At 34.2% G+C, this 18,806-nt stretch overlaps 2 protein-coding genes and 3 pseudogenes across 2 annotated transcripts; 1 reads left to right on the top strand and 4 right to left on the bottom strand.

Moving 5' to 3' along the window:
• Positions 1-726: 726 nt before the first annotated feature.
• Positions 727-1,062, top strand: LOC125370252 (ATP synthase subunit alpha, chloroplastic-like). Its single transcript, XM_048375252.1, has one exon. The coding sequence runs from the start codon at positions 727-729 to the stop codon at positions 1,060-1,062; it is 336 nt and encodes a 111-aa protein (XP_048231209.1).
• Positions 1,063-5,687: 4,625 nt separating this feature from the next.
• Positions 5,688-6,425, bottom strand: LOC125370387 (annotated as a pseudogene).
• Positions 6,426-6,551: 126 nt separating this feature from the next.
• LOC125370386 (30S ribosomal protein S2, chloroplastic-like) lies at positions 6,552-7,576 on the bottom strand. Its single transcript, XM_048375515.1, has one exon. It carries the CDS (start codon positions 7,408-7,410, stop codon positions 6,709-6,711), a length of 702 nt encoding a protein of 233 aa, XP_048231472.1. The 5' UTR covers positions 7,411-7,576; the 3' UTR covers positions 6,552-6,708.
• A 620-nt stretch (positions 7,577-8,196) lies between these two features.
• On the bottom strand, positions 8,197-13,448 carry LOC125370253 (annotated as a pseudogene).
• Positions 13,449-13,499: 51 nt separating this feature from the next.
• On the bottom strand, positions 13,500-17,577 carry LOC125370385 (annotated as a pseudogene).
• Positions 17,578-18,806: the final 1,229 nt, after the last annotated feature.

Raw genomic sequence — 18,806 nt, forward strand, 5'->3', positions numbered from 1 at the left:
CTTGGGTGGCGAATTTACGACTGGGAGAGGGGGCCTAATCGACGATGAGTGCCTATGTCTCCTCCTCTATCCATGTTCTAGACGACTAACTTAGCTGACCAAGAGTTGGCAGAGTGCCTTGAGGGGTATGATGACCTTGAGGACCTCACCATTCTGTTATTGGGATTGATTATGCATCTTTCATGACCTAGTTATTGGGGCTTATACCCTTAGACCATGACACCATCACTCAGGTATTTTCTCTCCCTAGTTGCTTTACTTAATTATTATTGTATAGTTGTTTGATAGTTACTCCTGTATTACAATTCTCATGCGTTGCTCCTCGAGTTTCTAAGTCAGAGGATGAATGGCCCACTCATCATCCTAGGCCCACAACATCTCGGGCTCATCGACCGTTGCTGCTTTAAAGGCACCTCCCACAGTGATATAGGAGAAATTAACCGTGACACGTTGACTAAAAAAAATCCTTTTGTAGCAAATCATTTATTAAAAAAAAATAAATAAGCTTAACAAAAAAGCAGAAAAAGAAATAATAGTAACGTGGTCCCGGGCATCTACCATTATACCCACAATGATCAGCCATACTATTGCTATCCATAATGGAAAGGAGCATTTACCTATTTATATAACAGATCGTATGGTGGGTATAATGGATAATTGATATACTTACATAAAATATTCTTATCCGCCGATTTATTCAATGCTGGAATCAGGCCTGCTATTAATATGGGTATTTCTGTTTCCAGAGTAGGATCCGCTGCTCAAATTAAAGCTATGAAACAAGTAGCTGGTAAGTTAAAATCGGAATTGGCGCAATTTGCAGAATTAGAAGCCTTTGCGCAATTCGCTTCGGATCTTGATAAAGCTACTCAGAATCAATTGGCAAGAGGTCAACGATTACGCGAGTTGCTCAAACAATCCCAATCATCTCCTCTCATAGTGGAGGAACAGATAATGACTATTTATACCGGAACAAATGGTTATCTTGATTCATTAGAAATTGGACAAGTAAGGAAATTTCTCGTTGAGTTACGTACCTACTTAAAAACGAATAGACCTTAGTTCCAAGAAATCATATCTTCTACCAAAACATTCAACAAGAGGGCGAAACCCTTTTGAAAGAAGCTATTCAGAATGTATGAACATTTTCTACTTCAGGAACAAGTCTAAAGAAATAGATCACTACAGGTATAAGTATAAAGAAATTAATCACTTTTAATCTTTAACTTTTAATTATAAAAATTTTATTTTATAATTTATAAATTTACAATCTATATATTTATATTTTATAATCTATATAAAATCTATATAATCTATATATAGATTATTATATTATAATATGTATATTATATGAAAAGCATTTGCGTCCAATAGGATTTGAACCTATACTAAAGGTTTAGAAGACCTTTGTCCTATCCATTAGACAATGGACGCTTTTCTATTCCATTCCAATTTTTTTCTTTTTTCTTCATTTTTTTGTTCATAAAAAAAGAATATGCAAGATAATTTTAGGAATTACCTATTTTTTGAATTAAAAATGAAATGTAAAAATGTAAATATAAATGATGGATTAATTCTTTTATATTCATTTTAGAATTATTTCATTTTAGAATGAATTATTCTTTTAGAATTAAATATTCTAATTCTTAGAATTTATTATTAGATTATTAGAATTTTCAATTTTTTTATTACAATTTACAATTACTTTTTCTAACATTATTTTAGTTTCTTATTAATTTATATTCTATTGATATAAAGATAGTATATACACTATCTAGAGTCTATTGATATAGAATAAATTATAACTATATACTATAACATTATATTATATAGTTATAATAGAAATATATAAAAACTTAATAACTTCTATAATAACTAACTATATAGAATAGAGGGTTATTATATATTGTTAATATATAGTTAGCTATTTATATAATAGCTAATATAAAATTAAAAAATTTATATAATTATTTATATAATATAAAATATTATAATATTAAAAATTTATATAATATTATAATATAATAATAATATTAATAATTAGAATATAATTATAATAATAGAAAAATAGAAAATACGATATGGTGTCCAATTTAATTAGACTATTAAAAACTATTCAAAAATTTTAAATAAATAATTTAAATTTTTGAATTAATATTTTTTTAGAAATATTCTATATTATATATAAAATTTTATTATATTCTACATAAATATATTATCATAAAAATATTATCTCTATTTTTTTTTAGACTTTATTTTTTAGTATTTTTTAGAGAGTATAGAGATATAGATCGGGTAGCGGGAATCGAACCCGCATCGTTAGCTTGGAAGGCTAGGGGTTATAGTCGATGTTGATTCATCATCTTTAACGACTCTAATTCAAAACCGAACATGAAACTTTGGTTTCATTTGACTCCTTTATGGAATATGGAAAAATTTCCAGCTATAAGAAGTGAGCAAAAAAAAAATTCGACACATAACATCTATGTCAGCTTTTCTGTCTTAATGCATTCAAAGCAAGGCGCTTTCTAGATGATCCCTCTAGACTAGTGGGGCTTTTTTAATCTTTCTAGTTACTTCGTTCTCTATTTCTATCTGAAAGAATCCTTAGGAAAGGTAGTTTGTTTCCACCGACCCAAGGATACTAGGAGGGTTACTAGTATCCTTTTTCAATCGGATAATATTATAATGATTTATAATAAATGACCCTTGAATATTTGTAGTCCAAACAATTAATCCTCATGAGTTTTTCACACCCCGATTATTATTACACCAAATATCTTTCTCCAAATATCTTTCTATATAATTATGTCTAGGAACTTGAGGTACATCTCTTTTCCATTTCCATTCAAGAGTTCTTATGTGTTTGTGTTTCCACACCCCCTTGAGACCCCGAAAAATGGACAAATTCCTTTTCTTAGGAACACATACAAGATTCGTCACTACAAAAAGGATAATGGTAACCCCACCATTAACTATTTCATTTATTAACTACTTCATTTATGAATTTCATAGTAATAGAAACAAAATACATGTATATCCTACCGAGACAGAATTTATAACTTGCTATCCTCTTGCCTAGCAGGCAAAGATTTACCTCTGTGGAAAGGATGATTCATTCGGATCGACATGAGAGTCCAACTACATTGCATTGCCAGAATCCATGTTGTATATTTGAAATAAGCCTATCCTTTATTCTCTATTCATATCATAATACATATTCCAAAATCAAAATATCGAAAAATATCGAAACTAATCACTAACCCAAGACCGAAATATTTATATTCGGAGGACTCTTCTGACCAAATAAGTAATTGTCAGTAAATTTGTTTTTTTTTTATTCAAATCCAAAGAATTTACTTTAATGCATAGGTTATCGGCTCAGCATTGGATAAGAATGAGTGAAATACCCATTTTTCAAAACAAAAAAAGGGTTCAAATCTTTTTTTTTGACATGAGTGTTCTATACCGAAAACAATTTCCAACTATTCATTTTGAACTTATTTTTGTATTAACATATGTATTAACATAGTAGTAGAAAGAGTACCTTGCTGCATTTAGACTTTAAACAGTTTAGCTTTAACCATATTAATGGTCCCACGTTATTGGTTGATAGAGAATCAAAACATATTTACTTTACCCATGAATCACGAATTGCTATGGTTCTTAAAGATGATTTCTTAATTTATTCAGAAGTAATTCGCGGGATCATGCACCTTGTCTTTCCTAGTTAAAACAAAAAAAGCGCAACTGGTTCAATCCAGCCTATTCTTGAAATAAACAACTTGCACACACCCCCTTTCCAAAAAAATCAATACACCAAGGACTACACTTAGATTTATTGGATTTGTTGCTAAGATATCGGTATTAAATCTGAAACTCTCTGCGGATGGCCAATGACCCAAGGAAACGAAAGAATCGGTTACATTTTTTATAGGATCTCCTATTTTCTTGTCGACTATAGACAGACTAATTATCTAATTATATATATTTTTTATTCTATTCCACATTTTATTTCTATATTCTATATATTTATATATTATATATATATTCATTTATATATTCATTTATTATTTTATTTATATTATTTTTTATTTTTATATTTATAGTATATTTATAGATTATAGAATTTCTATTATTTATATTTATTTTATTTGAAATCTCTAATAAGTATTGTTCTTAGTAAAATTCAGTTTAGAATTTGGTACCAGGTCTCATGTCAATTGCAAAACAAAACAAAATTAAATATTATATCCTGTTGTAGCATTTCCTTAAAAAAAGGTTTCGATTGTACTAGGGGGGAGGGGAGGAACAAAGCGAGTTAGTATACTAATTTCTCATCCTCAAATTAGTCCTTCATGTGGGTTACTGTCCCAATAAAAATAAATAAGTAATTGTAGGAATGAGATCTTAATATAATTCAAAAAACAACCAGCAAGCCCAAGACAATAAAAAAATACGTATTTTTTATAAGATTAAACAAAAGGATTCGCAAATAAAAGTGCTAATGCTACAACTAGTCCATAAATTGTTAAAGCTTCCATAAAAGCCAGATTAAGCAATAAAGTACCTCGTATTTTTCCCTCCACCTCAGGTTGTCTTGCGATACCCTCTACGGCCCAGCCTTGACCAACCCCAGGTCCAATAGAAGCAAGCCCAACGGCCAAACCCGCAACAATAACGGAAGTGGCAAAAATCAATGGATTCATGATAAGTTCCTCGCACCAAAATAAAATTAAAGAAATGGTTAATGATACAATCAATCAATAAATTATGACTTAATTATTCATTCCATCAATAAGATTTTCATCCAGTCGAAGTAACTAAGAACTCCGAATTGAAGTAATAATATTATTGAATCATCAGAACTACTTTGATATCTATTTTTTAGTTCCTATCCATAAAGTTTTTGTGAATTCATACAACTTTTTTGTTTTTCCATTTCTTTCTTTGTTCCGAATCATTCTTTGAATTCGAACTTTTCATTCTTTTTCTTGATTTAATCTCTTTATTCAATATTCAATTCACAGTTATAAACGAAAAAAAAGGAAGGACTTTTCTTGGAATCTCTATCTAAATCTCCTATAGTAGGGCAGATTAGATATATCTTTTAACTCATAGATAACTAGCTAATACTTAATATTCCATATACACGTCCTTCTTACATAACGTAAACCAACTATTCATATCTTAGATTCAATCGGATTCTAAAATCATTTTTTGAAACATTCACAAAAAGAAAATGGGCTTATAGCCAATATATATATTACATACACCTAGTTTGATTCCACTCTCCCAAACAACCCATTTCATTTTTTCTTAATCTCATTTTTCATAAATTCTTCTCTTCCTTATCATTATCCCACACGGATACAATCAATCTAAATGGAAGAATTCATGAGTCTGAATCATTGCATAAAAGTTTTTGGTTGATCTAAGTTCATGTAATTTCTTATTTATTAATAGTTTCCTTTGGTCAAAAGATCCTTTAGATCTCTTTCCTTTTTTTTTTTATAATTAATTTAATATCGTAATCTTTTTTTCCTTTAGTATTTTACCATTCCTTTAGATGGTATAGACCTTTTGATTTTTGTCGATTTATGTGTATATATTTATGTTCACTAAGTGTAAGTAGATTATCTTGAACAAGGTATAGATTGCCTTACACTAAAAGCTAAAAAAAAGACTATTTTGAAAATTAGTTAATGATGCCCTTCCATGGATTCGCCTATATAAGCCGCAACTAAAGTTGCAAAAATAAGAGCTTGAATACCACTTGTAAATAATCCAAGGAACATGACAGGTATAGAAACCACTAAAGGTACTAAAGAAACAAGAACAACAACTACTAATTCATCTGCTAATATATTTCCGAAAAGTCGAAAGCTAAGCGATAAAGGTTTTGTGAAATCTTCTAAAATGTTAATGGGTAAAAGGATTGGAGTTGGTTGAATGTATTTACCGAAATAACCTAATCCTTTTTTGCTAAGGCCCGCATAAAAATATGCTATTGACGTAAGTAAAGCTAAAGCAACGGTAGTATTTATATCATTCGTAGGTGCGGCTAACTCCCCATGAGGTAATTCTATGATCTTCCAAGGTAAAAGCGCCCCCACCCAATTAGAAACAAAAATAAATAGAAACATAGTTCTAATAAAGGGGACCCATGGACCGTATTCCTCTGCAATCTGAGTTTTGCTCACATCTCGAATGAATTCAAGAACATATTCGAAGAAATTCTGACCGCCAGTCGGAATGGTTTGTGGGTTCCGAACAGCTATAATGGCAGAACCTAATAAGATAGCAATTACAACCTAAGAAGTAATAAGTACTTGGGCATGGACTTGGAAACCTCCTATTTTCCAATAGAAATGCTAGCCTACTTCCACACTGGATATATCATATAACCCTTTTTGTATGTTGATGGAACATTATCATGAACATTCATATTGCCCTCTGAAAAAAAGAAAACTTTAAAAGGAATTATTTTGATTCAACCATCTTTTTTTTCGACTTGCCCGCTAAAATTGTATATTTTCAATTTAATTGTATATTTTAGATACCGACAAATCACATAATATACCCAGTTATTTTTATCTCTTTTGTACGATTCAGAAATAGTAACCGATTCCATAAATCTATGCTATGGAATTCACAAAATAATTAATTTATCTTATTATTACTCTATCTTATTATTAATCAGGGATTTCATATATAGCTAGAATGACCCTCACAAATTGCAAATACTAATTTATTAAGAATTAGTCGGATTGAAGCTATAGCATCATCATTCGCTGGAATCGAAATATCTGCGAGATCCAGGTCACAGTTTGTATCAATTAAACAAATCGTTGGAATTCCCAACGTGATACATTCCCGAAGAGTTGTATAGTCTTCTTGCTGATCAACGATTATTACAATATCGGGTAACCCCATCATATATTTAATCCTACCCAGATATGTTTGCAAGTGAGCTAACTGTCTCTCTAATCGAGCCGCATCTCCTTTCGGAAGACGGTTGAGTCTACCTGTCTTTTGTTCCATTCTCAAGTCCCTAAACTTTTGAATTCTAGTTTCTGTAGTGGACCAATTCGTTAAAATACCGCCGAGCCATTTCTTATTAACATAATGACATCGAGCCCTTATTGCAGCTCGTGCTACTGAATCCGCTGCTTTATTTTTGGTACCAACAATTAAGAATTGTTTTCTCCTACTTGCTGCATCAAAAGCTAAATCACAAGCTTCTGATAAAAAATGAGCAGTTCTAGTAAGATTTGTAATATGAATACCCTTACGCTTTGTAGAGATATAAGGTGCCATTCTCGGATTCCATTTTCTAGTACCATGACTAAAATGAACTCCTGCTTTCATCATCTCTTCCAAATTAATGTTCCAATATCTTCTTATCATTTCTCCCCACACTTCCTCTCTTTTTTTTCTTTTTTAAAGAAAAAAGAGAAACGGGGTACCTTGAAATAAATAATTGTTCCGATGGAACCTTCTCTTTTCCCGGAGATTGGACGTTGATATACGATCCAAGCGATTAATTTCTTTCTATTCCTTAATTTCTTTATTTCTTTATTACTTTACTATTAACGAATCACATGAACAAATCACAGGACCACGTTAATTAAAAAAAAGGATGAATCCGCTCTTAGGAATCATTAAATCCTATAAATGATTATTCTGATGTATTGTAGAAATTTTTTGAAATGCAAGAATCAAATAACTCTTTATGGTGGAATAAAATATCTCTATATCTAAATTCCCCCCGAATAAATTATTCTTTTTGGTTTTCAAAGGAATGTTCTTATATTGCCTTGAACCTTGTACTAATCCTTTGAATCCGGAACCAATGGGTATCATACCACCTAGAACAACGTTTTCTTTCAGGCCTTTCAACCAATTAATACGACCGCGGAGAGCGGCTTTTGCTAAAACACGAGTAGTTTCTTGAAAACTGGCCTCGGATATGAAACTTTGAGTATTCAGGGATGCTCTCATTATTCCCAATAATATGGCTCGGTAATAGATGGCTTCTTCCAAAGCACGTCCCGTTCGTTTTGCTCGTAACAATCCAATTAGTTCTCCGGGTGAAAAAACATTAGACATGCCGTCTTCTGAAACCAATACTTTTGATGTTATTTGACGTACAATAATTTCTATATGCCTATTATGGATCTACACCCCTTGGGATCAATAAACCCTTTGGATCTTATTAACCAGAGAGAAGCAACTTTGCACTATAGTTAGCTCAGTACCAATCAAGAATCCCCAAGGAATTCCAAGAATTCTTGGTATACATTCGTTCCAACCCCCAACTCTTTTTTCTAGGTTTATCGATATTGAATCAATTGAACGTACTTCTAACACTTGTTCTACTTTTGGAAGACCCTGCGTTATATCACCAGATCTTGACTTTTCATATATAAATGTAACTAATGTATCTCCTTCGTAAAGGATTTCTCCATAATGGCCATGAACGGTTGCTCCTGGAGTGGCCAAATAAGGCTTAGCGGATCTTATTACTACAGAGCCAATGTGAATAATTATAACTTGACCCAATTTTAGATGTGGTATGTTTTTGGCCATATAGACATTTTCGCAAATAAACTGTCCCAGGCTAATTATTGTGAAGCTTTCTTCATAATAATTATGATGATAATTATGATGAGAAAATACAAATTCAAATTGAATGGATTCAAAACACTATTACTGCATGGATCGGGATTAACAACTCTCCCGTTTTCATCCACTAAATAATTTTTAAGTACTCGAAAAGTCTGTTTTAAATTGTCAAGTTTCAAATATTTAGTTACTGAGATCCGATTATGAGTTATTAAATTTAAATGGTAAAATAAATACAAATTCGCGAATTTGAAGGTACATTCTAAAGGGCCCAACGAATCTCTAATTGGAATTATAAGATCTCTTTTAATTGATTCTTTTATTACATTGTGATGTTTTACATCGTTAAAGGGATCCATTCAAAAATAATTAGATGATGACAAAATTATCAAAGATTGACATTGCTTATTTCTATTCAACAATGTACTAATAGTTCCTTGATTTTGTTTAAGTGATTGTTGAATCCTTGTCTTGAAATAGATGGGATAAAATGGATTAATATTGGTGTGATTTGCCCCATTATTAGAGATCGGCCCTGAACTCGATGGATCATTCCTTTTTCTACTGATATATGAAATGTAGGATTTCACTAGGTTGATTCTTAAGAAATCACGAATCAGACCATTTGTGTTTACTTCAACAAAGGAAGCGTGGGCCTCTTCGATACAAGAACTTTTCTTTTCTTGGTCCCAATTCAACACTAAACAAGTACGAACTAATTGAATACTTGTGTCAGAAATTCCTCAAATCGGTTTACCATTTCTAGATAGAATATAATTGACAACTCGAAGTTTCAGATTATCCTTTTCCTGCAATAAATCCCAGGGGAAAAGTGTTTCTAAATTTATACCATTCGCTATCTCATATATGATTACTAGTCGAACCAAAACAAAATACTTTTTCCTAGTAGGTGCGATTCGTTGGATGTAGATCCAGTTTTTCAGTTTTTTTGATTCCTTAGAATTTGTTTTTACCATTCCTGGTGGTATCAAGATACCACTGTGTCGGGATCTTTTATTTGTCTCTCCCGGAAAACGGATATCTCCAGAAAAGATTTTAAGCTCAATTTTTTTTCTCTCCACTCGGACCAATCCGCCCACCCGACTTCTTGTATTTAAAGTGATTGGTGTATCTACTCCAATGATACAATTGTTCCGTACCATTAGGGAAGAAGATTCGGGTAAAATATACACTTCTTCGGGAATGAAAAAAAAAGCGATCTACCTTCATTTGGTATTTTGGCTTAAATTCTTTGACTCCCCAATACTCAATCAAATCTTCTTTTTTGACAATTGAATGCACCCCTATAGCCCCATATTTAGTAATTCCTGAACTCTTTCTTCGGTATTGGGGATCGTCAAAATAAGCAAAAATACTATTTCTACGGAAAATACCATTTAGCGGTATTTCAATCGAGATAGCTGAGGAGCGGGTCATTATTTTTTTTGCTTGTTCTTGAATTGATTGGAATGGGATGATGAATTTATTTCTTCGCCTCTTTGCCAATAAATCAGAATTCTCGTAGAGAATCGTAGGATATATGAGATTACAATGACCAATACATACGATTCGATTAAGTTCTGAATAATAAGGAATCCTACTTTGTTTTTTACCCGAAAAATCTGAACTAAAGAATTTGGGTTTAACTTGATCATTATTTACGAAATTTACGGAAGGACTAGAAATATATCTTCTTTTGATAGAAAGAGAATGAATGTTCATTTGATCTTGATCCTTATGGAGCGAAAAAGGAACTATACTGGATCTGCACGAATTTCCTGATAATATCCATAAATGACTTGTTTTTGGTAAGAGATGGACATTACTATATGTAAATTCAGGTGCATGGTATACATTAGTACTCCAATGATGTGTGCTACTTGTGTTAGCTACAATCTAAGGCAGTGTACCTATCGATGCAGTCTAGCACTAATGGCGAGTATCAAGGTCGTATTCCTCGGGAAAGTGAAAGCCCAGAGTTACTTCTTTGTTCTTTGTTATATTAACCTAAAATGAATTATGAACCTTCTTATCATTCACTACCTGAATCATAAACTTAACTAAATAAATATATACAAACAAAACAGAAATTAAAAAAAAGGCTAAATTAACAAATAGTAAATTTCACTCTAGTTTTCAAACCTAAAATGAATGATGAATAATCTCTAAACTAACTAATAGCTACAAGCTAAGTTCTAAGGGAGATGCAGGAATGAATAGATAAATGAAATAACCAAGACAAGAAAGCAAACCCAAAGGGAACCTAAACTAGTTGGTAATCAAACAAAAAATAAAGGACTGATGAATCCAATTATGCTACCCGTGGATGAATTCTTAACTGAATTCGATTTCTCTCTCTCGATAACCGAATTCCTAAACCTAATAACCTAAAGTTAGAATCTCTTCCTAACGATTGATTCTTAAATTAGCATTAAGCTTTAATCTACCTCTATTAAGATTTGTTAATTCTTAATCCGGCTAGTTAATTATCCTTATCTCTAAGTGATTATTAACCAGTTCTTGCTATTCAAAATTCCAATTGCCAAATGGACTTCTCAATCACACAAAGCAATCTAAACACCACAATTCACAACGTCTCATAAATAATGTTATCTTATTAATACTGAAAGCAAGAAGAATACAAAACCAACTTAAACATTCCAACAATATAATATTAAGCTAACATAGTAAAGAAATCCCAATGGATTTAATCAGTCTAGCTAAACATGTTCATATTTAAAACAATCTAGGAAATCAATTACAATGAAAGAATAATGAAAATGAAACATGTACACCCTTTTCTCTCGAATTGGATGAACAGCTCTACACTTTGATTAATCTCTCAAATTGCCTCTTGAATTGCTCCACTACTGTTTTGCGCTCGGAACCTTGTGATTCCGGGGTTCTTCTTCCCCGCAACTCTCTCTCGCACTCAATACGGTGCAGAAACCGAACCAGCCGCCAGGGCTCTATGTCACTCCTTCCCCCTCTTTCCAACCCTAAAAAATTTGTTTTCCTTATATATTTTATTTCAGCACGACCGTGATCAAGGCCGTGCTGGTCAACACGGTGGAGTCTAGGCAGTGCTGAAATTGTGGATCTCACCAAGTAGGTTTTCACCATGGCCGTGCCCCCGCTGGTGCTGGCCACCATGGCCCGTGGTGGAGGCCGTGGTGGCCTCGGAAACCGTGCCCAAACCATTATTTTGAAGACCAAGTTTCGATGGTTGGTCACGGCTAGAGTCCAGCCCGTGATGGTCAGCACGGCCTTGACTCAGGCCGTGCTCAATGTGTGCAACGCGAGCTCTTGTCCGATCTTGATGAATTCTCGTCCATTTCCACACGTATTGATCTATAATTGCTTAAACACCGATGATGGTCCTATAAATGCTCCTGAAATGCAAAAGAAGACAAAACACGGGTGATTTGGGAATAAAAGCACAATAATTGCTAAGAACATACGCAATAATATGCAAGCAAATATGTGTAAAACTATGCACATCACATTTCCCCTTCTGAATCAGAATAAATATGTTTTCGAACCTTCTCTTTAAGATTCAAAGTGTATGTTCCCGCCCGAATTTCAGCAATCACTTGTTCTGATTCTACATATTGATTATTTTGAACTAAAAGGAAACTCTTCGGTGGAATAGTAGCATTATGTATAATATCGTGACTTTCAATAGTTACATACAAGTCTATATAACATAGAAAAGCAGGATGCCCATGACGTGTATGTATGGGATGACCCAAATCCTCGTTAAATTTTATTTTTCAATTAGAGAGGGCTCGTACATATTCTACAGTATGAAATGTTCTTAATGTTAGTTGAGTACCCGGCTCCCCAATGGATTGACCTGCAATAATACCTACGGCTTCCCCCAATTCCACTAGATCGCCATGAGTAACATAATCGACAGATCCAAGACGTACTCCTACAAGTAAAGGGAGTTCGAATAGATATTGTTTGTTTTCAAAAGGTTATGAATCGATTGGCAAGTCTAATCCCAATATCTTGATTTCGAATGGCAATGCATTGTAGACCCATATATATATTGTCTGCTAATACACGACCAATTAATGTTTGAATAGAAATTCTTTCCGACATCATCCCATTTCGAGGACTCACAGAGATCCCTCGGGTGGTGCCACAATCTGTTCTACGTACAACAATGTGTTGAACTACTTCAATAAGTCTACACATAAGATATCCAGCATCTGATGTTCGTACAACGGTATCGACAACCCCTTTGCGGGCTCCGTAGCAAGAAATGATATATTCTGTTAAAGATAGTCCTTCGCGTAATTGCTTTGAATAGGTAAATCGATCATTTGTCCTTGTGGATCTGACATTAATCCTCTCATACCTACTAATTGGTGTACTCGAGATACATTTCCCCTAGCTCCCGAAAAAGACATTATATGGACTAGATTAAAGGGTTCCATCATCCTAAAATTAACATTCATTTCTTGTCGCAAATATTCACTTGTAGCATACCATATCTCAATAGATTGGCGTAATTTTTCTACTGCGTGTACATTTCCATAATGATAGTGTTTTTCCAAAATCAAACTTTGTTGTTCAGCGTTTTGAACTAGCCATCCCTTAGAAGGTATTGTTAAAAGATCATCAATTCCTAATGAAATGGATGTAGCAGTGGCTTGCTGGAAACCCAGAGTCTTTACTTGATCCAGGATTTGTGATGTATATGCCATTCCAAAATGATCTATTAATCTGCTAATAAGTCGTTTAATGGCAGTTCCATCTATCACTTTATTGTGAAAGACCAGATTAGCACGTTTGGCCATAAGTACCTCCATATTCCGCTGAGTTGAGTTCGATAATGGATTTGAGTCAATGATTAGAAACTTCCTTTTCTCGATCTTGATTTGCATAGAAATGAAATTCAGGAACTAGGGTCCTAGCTGAACCGAAGAGATCGGAATTCATGCCAGTGTCATAGAATTACTTAGCTTAGATCCCTATGATTAGATACCATCTGAGCCGGCTTGGCAAAACCCTTGTATAGCTTCTTCAATTTCTCGATAAAGAGAAGTATGACCAACAGTAGTTTGATGTATATACAAAGAATTTCTTTTTTTATATTTCTTACTATTAGATAGTGTTCATAAATCTCATGATAGGTACCCAAAGATTCATTGTGAACTTCGACGGGAGCTTCTATTGAAGCAATAGCGTGTTGATCTAGTTGCCACTAGAGCCACAAAGGACTATCTAAATTGATTCTTTTCTGCCGATAATCACCAATTGCATCATAGGAATTAGAAAAAAAGGATTCTTTTGTATATTGATTGTTATTATCGTAAATTCTTTCATTTTGATAATTTTTGTGATTACATGGATTATACCTATTTGCACAAATACCTCGGCGATTCCCACTTGTTAATACATAGAGCCCAATAAGCATATCTTGAGTTGGTATGGAAATGGGATCTCCAATAGCTGGAGATAAGAGATTCATATGAGAAAACATAAGTAAACGAGCCTCTGCTTGAGCCTCCAGCGATAAAGGTACATGAACAGCCATTTGATCCCCATCAAAGTCTGCATTGAATCCCTTACAAACTAATGGATGTAAACAAATAGCGCGGCCCTCCACTAAAATGGGTTGGAATGCCTGTATACCTAATCTATGCAAAGTCGACACTCTATTTAGTAATACTGGATGCCCCTGCATAACTTCCTGAAGTATTTCCCATACAATTGGCTCTTTTTCCCGAATTTTACTCTAGCAACTCCTATGTTCGAAGCAAGATGTTGTCTAATTAGACCACGAATTACAAATATCTGGAAAAGTTCTATTGCTATTTCGCGAGGCAATCCACATCGATGTAATGAAAGTGAGGGGCCTATGATAATGAAAGAATGCCCTGAGTAATCAACCCGTTTTCCAAGCATAGTCTCACGAAATCTTCCTTCTTTGCCTTTAATTACATCCGAAAATGACTTGTAAACCTTATTATGACCGTCTCTCATTGGTTGTCCGCGGATTCCATTATCAAGAAGTGTATCCATAGCTTCTTGTACTAATTTTTCCTGACATGTTACTAATTCTCCTGGCGTAGATCTACTTGTTGTTAATAGATCAATAAGAGTATTGTTCCGATAGATAACTCTTCTATAGAGTTCATTAATATCTGAACTCATTAGTTTACCCCCATCTATCTGAATGATCGGTCTCAACTCGGGAGGAAGAACTGGTAATAGACATTAAACCATCCATTCTGGTTCTATATTTGTTCGAATAAAATGCTTAGCTAATTCCACGCGTCGAACCAAAAATTCCTTTCTTCTTCCAACTTTTTGATCTTCCCATTCATTCCCCATAGGCCCTTCTTCCCCTAATTCTTTCCATTCTACCGATGAATAATCTATAATAATTTGCAAATCTAGATTGGCTAATTGTTCTCGGATAGCACCAGCTCCTGTAGAAATTTCTCGATTTCGAAATGTATCGAAGCCTTGGGTAGTAAAAAAAAGTGGAATACTGTATTTCGAGGATTGAATTTCGTATTCAAATGAACCTCGTAATCGTAAAAAAGTAGGTTTTTTAGCTATGGGCCTAGCAAAAGAAAAATTGGGAAGCGGCATTGATGGGTGCTACTCGTGTTAGCTACAATCTAAGGCAGTGTACCTATCGATGCAGTCTAGCACTAATGGCGAGTATCAAGGTCGTATTCCTCGGGAAAGCGAAAGCCTAGAGTTACTCCTTTGTTCTTTGTTATATTAACCTAAAATGAATGATGAATAAATTCTAAACTAACTATTAACTACGAGCTAAGTTCCGAGGGAGATGCAGGAGTAATTGATAAGTGAAATAATCAAGACAAGAAGATAAACCCAAAGAGAATCTAAACTAGTTGGCAATCAAACAAAAGATAAAGGATCGGTGAGTCTAATTATGCTACCCGTGGATGAATTCTTAACCGAATTCGGTTTCTCTCTCGAGATAACCGAATTCCCAAACCTAATAACCTAAAGTTGGAATCTCTTCCTAACGATTGATTCTTAAATTAGCATTAAGCTTTAATCCGCCTCTATTAAGCTTTGTTAATTCTTAATCCGGCTAGTTAATTATCCTTATCTCTAAGCGATTATTAACCAGTTCTTGTTATTCAAAATTCCAATTGCCAAACGGATTTCTCAATCTCATAAAGCAATCTAAACATCACAATTCACAACGTCTCATGAATAATGCATAATCTTATTAATACTGAAAACAAGAAGAATACAAAACCAACTCAAACAATCCAACAATATAATATCAAGCCAACATAGTAAAGAAATCCCAATGGATTAAATCAGTCTAGCTAAACATGTTCATATTTAAAACAATCTAGGAAATCAATTACAATGAAAGAATAATGAAAATAAAACATGTACACCCTTTTCTCTCGAATTGGATGAACTGCTCCAAATCTGGATCTACACTTTGATTAATCTCCCAAACTGCCTCTTGAATTGCTCCACTACTGTTTTGCACTCGGAATCTTACGATTCTGGGATTCTTACTCACTGCAACTCTCTCTCGCACTCAGTATTGTGCAGAAACCAAACCAGCCACTAGGGCTCAATGTCACTCTTTTCTTTTCCCCCCTCCTCTTAAGAAAAACTCATTTTTTCTTATATATTTAACTCAGCACGGCCGTGTTCAAGGTCAGGCTGTCAAGACGGGCCAAGTCCAAGCCGGCCGAACCGTGGATCTCACCAAGTAGGGTTTCACCACGGCCGTGTTCCTCCCCGTGTTGGCCACCACGGGCCGTGTTTCTCCCCGTGTTGTCCACCACGGGCCGTGCTGAAGGCTGTGGTGGCTACGGAAACCGTGCCCAAAGTGCCAATTTCAAGAATCAAAGCCAATGGTTGAGCACGGCCAGAGTCCAGGCCGTGCTCAATGTATGCATTGCGGGCTCTTGTCCGATCTTGATGAATTCTCGTCCGTTTCCGCACGTATTGATTTATAATTGCTTAAACAACGATGATGGTCCTATAAATGTTCCTGAAATGCAAAAGAACATAAAACACGGGTGATCTGGGAATAAAAGCACAATAATTGCTAAGAACATACGCAATAATATGCAAGCAAATATGTGTAAAACTATGCTCATCAAATTACCCCACACTTAAGCTATTGCTTGTCCTCAAGCAATTAACAACTCAACCCACAAAACTACAGTTAGCAATTCATTTCAGTTTATGCCCCTAGTCCACAACAGAGAGTATTCAACACATCTCAAAGGATACTCAATCATAAATCAAATTACAAATCATTAACAAAGAATGGAAATAATATTAATGCATGAGTAACTTAAATGACAACTCAACACCAACATCATGAACCAATGCCTCACAGGGATCACTCAAGTCGCTCAAAGTGTATATTAGGTAAATAACAAATCCCTCAAAGCAAATGCACAAGACCCGCTCACCATAAGCTTGCTTATAAATCATATCTTCGGTATTGTGAATAAGTAAATACCAAAATCAAAGGGTCTTTACCAAGGTTGTAATGGGGCTAGGGTAAAGGTACGAAGATTTGGACAGAAGTATGAAAATGCTGGAATTCGTGCGATAAACAATATTATATGCTCAAAGGATTAAATGGCTAAGATCACGAAAAGAATCATTCACTAAAATCCCTACTTCATAGAATAACGCTCGCAAATGCTCTAAATCCAATAAAAAGATAAATAATTAAAGAGATTTGTTTATTATATTTTTTTCTTCTTCTTCTTCTTCTTTTTTTTTTTTTTAAAGAAATGAACTAGCAGCTTATTAGCGACTGCCGCATACAACTCGAATAAACATAAAGAATAACAAATACAAATTGGATCAAGGGGAGCATTTAAAATATAAAAAAGATTTAGTGAATTTACCAACATAGCAACTAGCATTTTAATCCCACATAAAGTCGAACATATCACAGAAAGAAATTCCAGCATAAGGGTAAAGGAAAGATAAATGTAAAAAATGGTATAATTGAAGTGTATAGGTGTAGATTATGAAGAAAAGGTTAAGGCTCAAAAATTGGCTAACTAATGGAAACATAAGGTGGTAGGCTTTTGGTCAAATGTGGGGAATCCTAAATCGCCCAAATCATCTCATGGTATTCACAATATTCATGTAACTTCAACACGCATTACAAAGCAAGTTCTAGAAGCAAAGTTAAGTACAATGCACACTCAAACAAGAAATATAAAGAGCATAAGCATAATGAATGCTCAACTGGCTCAAAATCTCACTTTCGGTGTGGTATTAGGTGCAGTTGGTTCGCAACATCATTAATTGAATCATTATTTAAGAAACACATGCATATGATATTATCAACGTTCTAAGTTAAAATTCGACAATTCGAAAATAATTAAATAACACCGGTTTAACCCGTATAGGTTGATGTGTAAAACACCATAAATTGTTTTCTAAGGACAATGAACAGTAAAGAAAAGTAACTACAATTCTATAAATCAAGTCATCAATCGGCTCAAAAATAGCATACTCAAGTGCATAAAAACACAGTGTCCTAACATCCCCTAAAAATACACAACACCTAGCCATAGCAATTTCAGATATATTAAAAATCCATATGAGAGATTAAGGTTTACCCATAACCACCCTAAACTTAAGGAACACACTGTCCTTAGTGTAAAACGTTATGGATACCTCGCATGGAATGCTCAACTAGGAGAAGCAAAGGCAATACAATCCAAATGCATGATATGTACGAAAAATAAAGTAAATAAATGCAGAAAATAAAGTAAACGGCCGTGTTCCTCCCCGTGTTGGCCACCACGGGCCGTGTTTCTCCCCGTGTTGTCCACCACGGGCCGTGCTGAAGGCCGTGGTGGCTACGGAAACCGTGCCCAAAGTGCCAATTTCAAGAATCAAAGCCAATGGTTGAGCACGGCCAGAGTCCAGGCCGTGCTCAATGTATGCATTGTGGGCTCTTGTCCGATCTTGATGAATTCTCGTCCGTTTCCGCACGTATTGATCTATAATTGCTTAAACAACGATGATGGTCCTATAAATGTTCCTGAAATGCAAAAGAACATAAAACACGGGTGATCTGGGAATAAAAGCACAATAATTGTTAAGAACATACGCAATAATATGCAAGCAAATATGTGTAAAACTATGCTCATCAAATATGTGTAAAACTAGCA

This window comes from Ricinus communis, chromosome 6 (genome assembly GCF_019578655.1).
Source record: "Ricinus communis isolate WT05 ecotype wild-type chromosome 6, ASM1957865v1, whole genome shotgun sequence".
NCBI lineage: Eukaryota > Viridiplantae > Streptophyta > Magnoliopsida > Malpighiales > Euphorbiaceae > Ricinus > Ricinus communis.